Consider the following 12,221-nt stretch of genomic DNA (forward strand, 5'->3'; position numbering starts at 1 on the left):
AATAGACACGGGTGATGTAAATTTGCAGCCCATATAACTAAAATACTTATAGCTCAGAAATCTAACTATATAAGCAAATAGATGGTTACTCTACTAGAGCTGGAGGACAAGAAGGTGAATGAAAAAAACATGAGATTGCAAAGAGCAAAGGAGATTTAGCCATTTAACACTATAAAATGCTTTGTGATTGATGTAACAATGCAGCCAGATCTGAGAACCTTTGTATGAAAATTCCCATGAGACATGATCAGTTTTTGGGATCCACATTTCGAATTTAGTTCAAATGTCCAGCAGCCAGAGGGGTCTGAGAGATTTAGAACCATTCTCTCAAGCTCTTCTGTTAGGAACCCTTCTTGGAAAACTGATAGAAACAGGTTTGTGTAAGAAAACTATGCTTGATTATGGAGGATAGATTTCAAACACTCATAAAGTTCACATTTTCTTTATATTCCATGACAAAAATGTGTAGGCTGTGGCATTACTTCCAGTAGGCTGTAAGTATAATCTTTATATAAGTTCTCTTGAGGATAGTCATTTTCCCACAAATCTGTCTGGAATACCCTTCATTCCCTATGAATTGCCCAGTCTATGGTCATATCACTCTTAACTCACCTGATTTCATCTGATCTAGGAATCTAAGCAGGGTTAGACCTGTTAAGTACTTGGATGGGAGACCATACTAATTCTCTGTCTTCCAAAGGTAGTGGGATCCTGATTTGCTCACCACATATGCAGCACTTTTAATTTCATGCTTCTTTCCAAATCTGACATGTCCTTCTGGACTATAATCAGATGTTGGCCTTGCATCCTAGAGTCACTACACCTAGAGTTACTCTTTTGTTTTGTAAATGGCTCTGTTCTTACCAATACCAATACCAATACCAAGCTATTATTGTTGTTATTAAAACAATCTACCACCCTATGTTGTGCTTTCTGTTTGTACTTGAATGAACAATATCCTCTTTATCTTTTGAGGATTGTTGGGATGCAAGGCCTGTCTCCTACTGCAGAAGCTGAATGGTCTAGATCCTTGCTGTTTCTTTCCCCTGCTTAGTGTTGTAGACACCTCATTTCAGTTCAGACAAGTGAACTTTAAAGATGGTGAAGCTCTTGTAGAGTCAGTGGGCGTCATTGTAGAAATGGCTGCAGCAGAGCCAGCTTCTGACTCCAGGGTAGTAGAGCACAAAAGGACTCCCCTGAGACTGAATGTGTATGAACAATGGTGCCTTGATCATATTCTGCTGTAGCTCTGCCTGACCACCCTTCCCTGTTTTATTTCCAAATGTTCATTTATTGAGCTATTCTAGATACTCTAATATTTACTCTCTTTTTTAGTAGAGTTTGTCCTATTACTTTGCTATTTTATTCTAGTATCTTAGTTTAACTAAAATCTAGTTAAAATTTGAAAGTCAAATGATTCTTCCTAGTGGCTCTGAAGCCAGTTGTGCCTGGAGACACAACTGTACTAAGAGACAGGCAAAACAACTACAAGTTGAAGGCCAGCCTAGTTTATGTAGCAAGTTTTAGGCTACCCAGATATACATAGTTGACGTCATCTCAGTAAAAATAAAAAGAATGAAGAGAGCTCCCAATGATGAAAGGAAGGTGATTTTAAATATTTATAACTTTTGGAATATTCCATCTGTGTCTGATGATGCATTTTGACATGCTGTCATTGACTATTACTGACTATTATATTTGCTTTTCTATATTTTGTTTTTATTGTGCCTGTAGGTAATTTGAGCAAGAAGGTGGTGTCTCTGCTCCTCAAATAGTCACTTGCAAGCATGCCCTCTCTTCTTTTCCTAGTATTGACTTTTTTAGGTGTGTCATCATCTTGGTGTCAGAACAGTGATACAGCATCTCCAAAAGCTAGTAATGGGGCCCCATTCCCTTGGAATAACATGCGACTTCCTGAGCATATCACCCCAATTCATTATGATCTCATGATCCATGCAAACCTCAGCACTCTGACTTTCTGCGGGACAACAGAAGTAGAAATCACAGCTAGCCAGCCCACCAGCACCATTATTATGCATAGTCACCAGCTACAAATATCTAAGGCTACGCTCAGAAGAAGAGCTGGAGAAATGCTGTCTGAAGAACCACTGAAGGTCCTGGAATATTCTGCTCATGAGCAAATTGCACTGCTGGCTGCCCAGCCACTCCTTGTCGGGTCCCCATATACAGTTATCATCAACTATGCTGCCAACCTGTCTGAGAGTTTCCATGGATTCTATAAAAGCACCTACAGAACACAGGAAGGGGAAATGAGGTAACGGGTATTTTCAGCTTCAAGTGTGCTCACACTAAATGTATTATTTAGATGTTTTTCCTTTTAAACTCCCCTTTCTTGCTGAATTTTGTTCATATTACCATCTTTATACTGTTAAAAAATGATTAAATCTTACTTTTTTTTGCTTTAATTTTTCCATTCAGTTTTCATTTTTTCAGCTCTAGGAGAGTAGACATCAATTTGTTCATATAATTATATTTCTGAGATATAAATAAATATCTTAATTCTTTTGAGTATGCATTAGTTTCCTGGGGCTCTTGTAACAGGTACCACAAACTAAGTCCCTTAGAATAGTCTTGATTTTCTCCTCCTTTGAAAGCTAGAAGGCTGAAATCAAGCTGTGATAGGCCTGTGTTCCCTCTGACTCTGAGTACAATCCCTCCTTGGTTTTCCCTAGAATCTGGTGGTAGCTGTTCATCCTTCACAATCCTTGATAGAGAGCTGCATCCCAGCTCTGTTGTCTCCTGGTCCCCATAATATTCCCTGCACCTGTATGTCCATAATACAAACTTCCAAATCAGAATACCAGTCATTGCTTGAGGCCCAGTTCATTATCCTCAATGTAGCTTTATTTCATTGGCAAAGGTCTGTACTAGCTTGCAGCTATAGTTGCCAGGATACATTGTTATTTGCTGTCGGAAGCACAGAAGGGAGGTTTTGAGCCCACAGATCTCCAGGGAAAGGAAGAATATTAGACTCTGGATTGTCTTCCTAGTGAGAAAGATGAAAAAACCTGTTCTTCCATTTAGAGAGCTGAGAATTGAAAGTAATTGGGTAAGGCCATATTAAGTTCCTACAACCAGGACCAGAGGTGGCTAAGAGTCAAAATTATCTTTACACTATCTGGAAACCAGGACAGACCTATAGGGCCTAAAACTAGTAAAAATATTGCATCTCTAGAAAACATCGTCTTGAAAGAAATGACATGTATCCTGAGTTGAGTTTCAATGTAATTATATTTCCATGGGTAATGGGGATTGTACTACACCAGGAAACTTTTTTTCCAAATTATACTGGGCATAAATACATTGGGAATAAACCACCTACTATTAGAATCTTCTGAATCTGATTCAGGTTGATGAAATCAATCTGTACTGGTTTTTCATTCTTATCTCTCTGTGGGGTTCAAATTGCTGCCAGGATACCTGAAGGGACCCCCCTCAGTTTGCATGCTATATAGCTATGCATAAGATTAGTGTCTAAGACCAATTGTCCTGTCAAACTCTCATGCTTCCTTAACTTCTAAGAGATCATACAGAAAAACACATGTTTCTCAGAAACTGAAAGTCACACTTTGCCCCAAGAGCCATGGACTCTAACCTGAAAAACCTATGATACATACTTCACAAGGCAGCTAGGCAAGACCAGCTTCTTGAGTCTCTGTGGATAGTTTTTTTGTAGTAATTTATTGTTGCAGTAATTATTTAAAATGGCCACTGGTCAAGCCAACTATCTAAGCTTCAGCGGCTCTGCCTAGCTCAGGCGCCATGTTCCGTGGACAGAAGCCACATGCATGCTGCAGCTAAAAATGGCCAGCCAGAGATACCAGCCCTGCCACGCATGGGAGATGGCTTTGCCGATCTTCCATGCTGTCTTAGCAAGGCTGGACATTGCCCAGACCATCCCACCATCCACGTGAGCTGAGTAGAAAAATAAGACTTTAATGCTTAAATATTCATTAAAGGCTTTATATATTTGGTAATGCTCAATAACAATATGCCCACTCAATCAGAGGTGTAACCCAATACCCAACCTAGATATACCAACTACCTTTGACTGCGGGAAACACGTGAACATCCACCTCCATGTTCCCCTGTCTCTCATCTCTCCCTCTCCTAGCTCCTCCTCTTCCTTCTCCTCCTCTCTTTACCCTTCCTCTTCCTCTCCTTACTTGTTCCACCTTAGGTCCTCCTACAATTTATATTTTTATTTTTTATGTTTAGAAGTGGTTTTGCCTACATGTATATATGTATACCACTTATGTGCCTTGTGGCCACATAAGGTCAGAAAACAGCATTAGATCTCTTAGTGCTGGAGTTATAGATGGCTGTAAGCTGTCATGTGGGTGCTAGGAATTGGACCTAACTCCCCTGGAAGAACAATCAGTGCTCTTAACCATTGAGCCATTCATCTCTACAGTTCTTAAATTAGGAATTTCTGTATTTTTTTTTTTTATTTCTATTATTTTATTTTATTGAGGCAGGATCTCACTTTCTAGCCCAGGCTGGACTTGAACTTACAGATATTCATGAGCCTCTGCTTCCCAAATGTGAAAATAAATGTATACTACAGCACCTGGCCTGTTTGAGGAGATCTTACGCTAAATTTTTAACAGCATATTTTCTTTGTAGATGATACTGATTTCATATTACTTTGGTAAGATCAAAAATCAAAATCAGATTATTTCAAGAAGAATTTATAGCCCCCCAGGGGATATCTTAGCCATTATGACCTGGGTAAGATGAAACCTCAGAGTTGTTTTGATTTGCATTTCCTTGATGATGAAGGACTTTGAACATTTCTTTAAGTGCTTCTTGGCCATTCGAGATTCCCCTGTTGAAAATTTTCTGTTTAGCTCTGTACATGTTGTAGAAATTTATTAAATTCTGGCCCAAGGTTTCTACCCCATCTTTGCTATTCAAGTTCTCAGACGAAAGACAAACACAACCTTTATATGCACAATAAGCCTTACATGACACAAGAACTGGGCATGATACTAATCTCCATGTTGTTAGAATCTACTTTCCTATCAATAACTCTGAGTTATTATTTACTATGTTTCATCTGAGCTGCTCTTAACTCCAGTTGGGCAGCCCTTAGGGACAAGTTCTCTTTTCTTCTGACACATGATGCTTCTCGTTCCTCCTCCTTCATTCTTCTTTAACAAATCCTTGGTTCCTCTCTGACTCTAAACCCTACCTTTGTCTCTTCTGCCCAACTATTGGCTGTTGGCATCTTTATTTGCCAATCATAAATAACTTGGGGGCGGGGTCACTTAGCTTCTTACATGCTGACTCTATCATCTCTGGGGCAACCAACCTTAGCACAATATTATCATTAGAATTCAAGTAGCATTAGGCTAATTCATTACTTGTATCTCATTTTTAATTGGGTTATTTTGGTTGTTGGTGTCTATCTTCTTGAGTTCTTTTTAAATTTTGGATATTAATTAATTCGTTGTTAGATGTAGGATTGGTGAAGATCCTTTCCTAATCTGTAGGCTGCTGTTTTGTCCTGTTGACAGTGTCATTTGCCTTACAGAAGCTTTTCAGTTTTATGAGGTCCTGTTTATCAATTGGTGATCTTAGAACCTGAGCCATTAGTGTTCTCTTCAGGAAATTGTCTCTTATAGCAGTTGGGTCAAGGTTATTTCCTACTTTCTTTTCCATGAGATTTAGTATATCTGGTTATATGTTGAGGTCCTTGATACACTTGGACTTGCTTCATCCCAGGGATGCAGGAATGTTTCAGTATATGAAAATCTATCAATATAATCCACCACATAAATAAACTGAAAGAAAAAAATCACATGATAATCTCATTAGATGCTGAAAGCCTTTGAAAAATCCAACACCCCTTCATGTTAAAAGTGTTAGAGAGATAAAGGTTACAAGGCACATACCTAAACATAATCAAAGCAATATACAGTAAACCAGTAGTCAACATCAAATTAAATGGAGAGAAACATAAAGCAATAACACTAAAACCAGGGACAAGACAAGGCTGCCCTCTCTCTACTGATTTAATCCCTATTAAGATCTAACCAGAGTAGTAAAACAAATAAAGGATGTCAAGGGATACAAATTGGAAGGGAGTAAGTCATAGTACCACTATTTGTGGATGATTATGATAGCATACATAAGTGACCCCAGTGACTCCTACAGCTGATAAACACCTTCAGCAAAGTGGCTGAATACAGAATTAACTCAAAGAAATCAGTAGCCCTCCTTTATACAAATGATAAATGGGTCAACAAAGAAATTAGGGAAACAACACCTTTTACAATAGCCATGAATAATATATCTGGTGTAACTCTAATCAAGCAAGTAAAAGATCTATATAACAAGAACTTTAAGTCCCTGAAGAAAGAAACTGAAGAAGGTATCAGAAGATGAAAATATCTCCCATGCTCATGGATAGGTATGATTAACATAATGAATTTTTCTTAGTTTAATGGTTAAGAAAGTGGAACCAAAAAAAGAAAAAAAAAAGAAAGTGGAACTTTTCTGGTGTGTTTATTAATGTGTAGGCTTTCTTTCTGAATTGGTTAATATCTTAGATTCCACTTGGTCATTGAGGATTTTCTAATCAACTTAGAGCCCATTGTTTCTTAAAGTTGTTTATGTACTGTCCATATTTATGTATTTTTTTATAGAAGATTTTCTTATAGTTTTTCTTTTTCTTTTTTTTCTTTTGTATTCGTATGAACGTGGAGTGTATTCATGTGTATGCATCTATATGTATACATGATCAAAATAATATGTCTTCCTAGTGTGCACTCCTCTTTCTTTCATTCTTTGTTTTTTTCTTCGTTATTTATTGAGCAACTGAACCTGGTGAGTGTTCACTGATTAGAGACTAGACGGCCAGTGATTTCTGGGAAGCTACTTATTTGTTCCCTAAATGTTAAGGTTAAAACTGCATATCTTTATACAGCATTTTCATGTGGGTGCTAGAGATTTGAACTCAGGTCTGTATGCTTGTAGGATGGGCACTTTACCAGATGAGCTATCTCCATAGCCCCTCTTTGCACACACACACACACACACACACACACACACACACACACACACATATATATTTGATATCTATCTATCTATCTATCTATCTATCTATCGATCTATATTGATTCCAGAATTTGGGAAGCAGAGGCAGGTAGATCTCTGTGAGGCCAGCCTGCTCTCTATAGCTAGCCAGGGTTACACAGCAAGACCCTGTATATAAATAGATAAATCAATCAATCAATAGTAATATCCACAAATCTTAAATTAACTTCAGGAATTACAGTACAAATACCTCCTTTGGAGTCCCTGTTGCAGAGTACTGACTTCATTTCACTTGTTGTTGTAGAATACTTGCAGCAACACAGTTCGAACCCACAGCTGCTAGAATGGCTTTTCCCTGCTTTGATGAACCTGCCCTCAAGGCAAGTTTTTCCATTAAGATAAAGAGAGATCCAAGGCACCTGGCCATCTCCAACATGCCCCTGGTGAGTGTGACTGTCATGTACTCCTGGGAAAACTGCCCTTCTCTGTGATGTCCAATACGTCAACATTTCAGTTACCTTTGGTTTTATTCACTGACAGTTATGTTTAATAGCTTTTCTCTTCTCCTCAAACCAATGTTTTTGTTTCAAGTTTGTTGATAATCAAACCAAACATTGTCCCTTAGAAAGTTCAGGTTTTCAGTATAAATGATGAACACGGGAGGGAACTATCAGGAATTCATACCAGGTTCAAGAGATAGTTCCCTTTACAAACTGCTCTCACTCCATTTTTCTCCTGTGTTACTTTATGAGGATGTTAAGTAAAGAGCTTGGTCAAATAAAGCCGTACAGCATCTCCTAGTAATGCCAGAAGCTACACCCATAAAGTCTCACTAATGTGTGAGCTGAACAAGGATAACATTACATTTGCCAAAGTGGACAGAGAAAGCCTATGATGAACCTCAACCCTAAACAAATAATTACTGGTAACTAAGGAATCCTAAGAGTGGAAAAAATAAGTCTTCCCCAGGAAAAAGCACTCCAACTGGTTATTGAAACTAAGTAGTCAACCCTGAATGAATGACAGAAAATAAAAAAGCTGAAAACCTACATACAAATGGCATTATATAGAGTGATCATATATTCATGTAACAATTAATGAAAAAAAGAGGCCATGCATTTGAAAGTGAATAGGAAGGATATATGGGAGAGTTTGGATGGAGGAAAGGGAAGGGGGAAATGGTATAATTATATTACAATCTAAATAATAATAATAATTACTATTTAATTTCTACTGACATTAACTATACATCAGGGAGTTATATGTGTGACATTGGACAGGCATCCAAAAGAAGAGTAGTCTTTTCAGAGCCTGTATTGTTAGAGGTTAGCTTCATTGAGTAGCCGTTTCTTCAAGGCAGATGTGGGTAACACTTTCCCTGATTTATAAGGCAGGAAGATGTCCATGCCCACTCATCTACTTTCCTTGTCTCATGGATCATGGCTACTGAGTCAAGTACAACTGCAGCTGTGGTGTAGCTGTGGTGCAGCTAGTGAACACCATCACCAGGCAATACATGGTTTCATTGTTCATAATTCATTTTCATTAGATGATGTCCAGGGTTGAATAATCTATCTAGAATTCTAAAGAGCATTCATTTTCATTATGGTGGCCATGACAAAGGGACACAGAACCCCAGATAAACAAGTCTACACTACAAGCCTGTGCTTGTTTTTAAATACCTGAAAGATTCCTTTATCAAGTAAATTCTGTGCACCCTAGAGGGTTGTGTTTTTTTTTTTCAAACTCTTAGCATCTGTCACTGTATCCACTTTTGCATATGAATAGAAAATATGCTTTTTCATATTATAATTTCCCACTCCAAGCATTGTTAATGCCAAAATGGATTCTCTAATGAGAATGTCATAGCTCTAGAACATCTGCATTTGGGGAAAAATTTATAGGCTTGCATATGAAAGGCAAGGAGCTCTAGAGATACCACAAAGATAATGACATCCAATCTACTGGGTATTTGGAACCCACCTGCAAGCACAGGAAAGCATCTAGCAATGTCTTGCTCCTGGCGCAGGAAACCCTTTCACTGGTAAAATCTAAGTAAGAGTAGGGCAGCTTTCCAAACAGATGTGGTGCTGAGAGGAAGAACAATGGATATTTGGGGGCCAGGGCTGGAAAGTCAGATTCTTTATACCATTAGAATGTTGAAAGTTTAGGCAATTGGCAGGGATTAAGCGCGTCTTAATTTATATTAGTACAATCAGGTTGTTTTCCTATTAATATGCACATCAAAAACAGAAATTTGGGCAGGGCATATGTAGAAACCATTTAAATGAAAGATAGCTTGAGATTCTTAAGGACTAAACCTAAATTGTTTAGCAGGATTGGTTAAAATAACCAGAAGGTAACAGGCAAGCACCATATCTAGTGACTGATGGGAGTTAGAAAGGGTGAGGACACAAAAACAGGCAACAGTCATATGGACCATAGGAATATGTCTGCATGCTTCTCCCTGGGCTTGTTCTTTCTGTAAGAAATGCCTATTGTGCTAAAGTATTAGGCTCTCTCTTTGGGAGCATGTGTCTTAGACTGTACACACATCACGCAACCCTTTCTTTAAGACTTCTTGAATCATGGTTTTACTTAAAACGCATTCAAATAAAATAAGGCTAAGTTTGAAGAAGATTATGCAAAGTCATAGGGCACTTTCAACTTAATAGAAACATCAGAAGTTCTTTTTAGGTAGTAAATGGTTATATATGTATTTGCCCAGTATAGAGTATGATTATATCACACTAAAAAAAGAAATAGAATCAATTTATTTGTCCGTAACCTCAAAATTATAGTCAGATATCTAGTAGAGACTTTTTGAAAGTAATTATGGAAATATTGTACTGGTCTCTTCAATATGTATTTTACTTTGGGAGATTTCAACTTATAATGTGTGTCGGTGTGTTGAAAATTTGGATTACTTGGTCATTTACTCTGATAATAGGTGAAATCTGTGAGTGTTGCTGACGGACTCATAGAAGACCATTTTGACATCATTGTGAAGATGAGCACCTACCTGGTGGCCTTCATTATTTCTGATTTTAAGTCTGTGAGCAAGATGACTAAAAGTGGAGTCAAGGTGAGCCCATGATTGCCTCACAAGATAATCAACCTGTGCTGGTTTCAAAACTGGTAGCTTTGTATTTTGGGATTCCCTCAATCTTAGGAAAGACAGGAAAGGTAATAATTCTGTTGTCACAGATGCTTACTTAATAGCAATGTCCTGGTAACAAAAGGATAGAGAGCATTTGGCTATGTGAAAGTCACCAGTTACTGGCTCTGTTGCTATTTAGCTCTCTGACACTGGCCCTTTTCGTTGTGGAATGTAGATTATACTTGTTTAAAAATGTATGAGCTGGCCAGGCATCAGGACAGAGACAGTCCAACCTCTGGGACTTTAAGATCAGCTTGGTCTACATAGGAAGTTCCAGGCAAGCCAGAGAGAGCTACAGAATGGGACCCCATCTCAAAAAATAAGCAAACAAAAAATAAGGAGAACTACATCTTACAGAGGTTTCTAAGTTTACATCTGATTGTAATTGTCTACAACATTAAAGTCAATGTTACTGGTTGTGGAGAGGAAAGAAGACAGGAGAGGAAAGAAAATGTTGCTTGCTGGTTTCAAAAAGGGGTCTTTGGGAAGGACAGTCCATGTACGAGGATGTTAGAATGTCTTGCTTCAAGCATCATTTGAGCCTGGGCTCAGCACTTCTGCTTTCACAGTGCTGTCACATGGTCCAGAAGGAAAACATACTTTAAGGGGAACTGAAGTTACTGTGTATGTAATGCTGTCCCTGAGGCTTGAGTAGCTGGGCTACTCTGAATTGCCATTTCTTCTTCTAGTGCTGTGGATATTTGAAAGCAAGTTTAGTGGCTTAGGTGAAGAGAATATTTTAATCTGCCCATTGCTTTGCATGTTTTGCTGATTCTATTATGCATGTTTTTTCTTCTAATGTCTGAGCTATGCTTAGTTTTTAGTTCCTTCTTATCTTTCTTGAAACATACATACTTTATGGCCATTATCTATGTAAATATTCATATTTTATATCCTGGTCATGGCTATCATCATATCATATCCAAAGTTTTTGTGCATTTTGTTTCTGCAGACTTTCTTTCATGTTATCTTGTTTCTTTGTATTTATTATGGCTTATTCCTCAGTCAAAAGTGGACTCTTCTAGAACATGTATCTTCCCTCCTGCCAAATGACAGAGTACTTCAAATCCAAAGATGATCTTAAATAAGGGTATTAGATCCAGGGGTTTAGATTGCCTGGTCACTTTAGCTCTTACTCTTAAGAACTATGAAGGTTCATTTTAAACTACAGGTTTTTAAAGACTGTCCCATTCTTCTATGTGTAATACCAGTGAATAGCAAAGCCTTTCTTCCTTTCTCCTCCCCTCCCTCCCTTTCTCCCTCTCCCTCTCTTTCCCTCCCTTTCTCTCTCTCCTTTTTCTCTATTTCCTTCCTTCCTTCCTTCCTTCCTTCCTTCTTTCTTCTTTCTTTCTTTCTTTTTTCTTTCTCTTTCTTTCCCTCCCTCCCTCCCTCCCTTCCTTCCTTCCTTCCTTCCTTCCTTCCTTCCTTCCTTTCTTTCTTTTCTATCTTATTTTCTTTTACTTACAGTTTCTTTGAGAGAAGTGTGATTTATATTTCATTTACCCATACACCAAGGAAGTATCTTTAGAGTTTGGTTTTATGGAGGGTTGGTATTTCCTGCTATACTTTCTGCCTTGGCTAGGACCTGATCCCATCTTTTGTTCCTAGAATCTGTCAATGCCATGAGAACCAGAGCTCGAGTTTTTTTTTTTTTTTTTTTTTTTTTTTTTTTTTTTTTTTTGTATTGGGCTCGGATCCACAGGGGAAAGATGGGTGTGGTACCCTACTGACTTCCTAGCATCTAGTTGACATCGTGCTATTGCTTTCTAAGTCATCATGTATTACTGCTTTCTGAAAATAGTTGAGGAAATTGCTTTGAGCCTGTGTTTGTAGCTTTTTGTACTTTTCAGAAATGAAGTTGATTAAGAGCAGTCAGAATTAAAATAATGGAATTCCTGACTGTCTTCTGCAGTGTAGACATCCATACCCCATAGTAAGAAGCCTTTGTTCTCTCCAGTTGTAGTGGGAAGCCATTATGTTACCTGAGTATCCTCCTGTT

At 38.1% G+C, this 12,221-nt stretch overlaps 1 protein-coding gene across 2 annotated transcripts in view; it reads left to right on the forward strand.

The window, feature by feature from the left end:
* Erap1 (endoplasmic reticulum aminopeptidase 1) overlaps positions 1–12,221 on the forward strand; it is a 33,158-nt gene that overhangs the window by 4,539 nt on the left and 16,398 nt on the right. For both annotated transcript variants that reach the window (XM_076926994.1, XM_076926993.1), the window contains exons 2-4: positions 1,735–2,275; positions 7,367–7,505; positions 10,013–10,147. In XM_076926994.1, the coding sequence (XP_076783109.1) occupies positions 1,788–2,275; positions 7,367–7,505; positions 10,013–10,147 (762 nt within the window). In that variant the 5' untranslated portion in view covers positions 1,735–1,787. The remainder of the gene's footprint in view (positions 1–1,734; positions 2,276–7,366; positions 7,506–10,012; positions 10,148–12,221) is intronic.

Source organism: Arvicanthis niloticus, chromosome 29 (assembly GCF_011762505.2).
Source record: "Arvicanthis niloticus isolate mArvNil1 chromosome 29, mArvNil1.pat.X, whole genome shotgun sequence".
In the NCBI taxonomy this organism is placed as follows: domain Eukaryota; kingdom Metazoa; phylum Chordata; class Mammalia; order Rodentia; family Muridae; genus Arvicanthis; species Arvicanthis niloticus.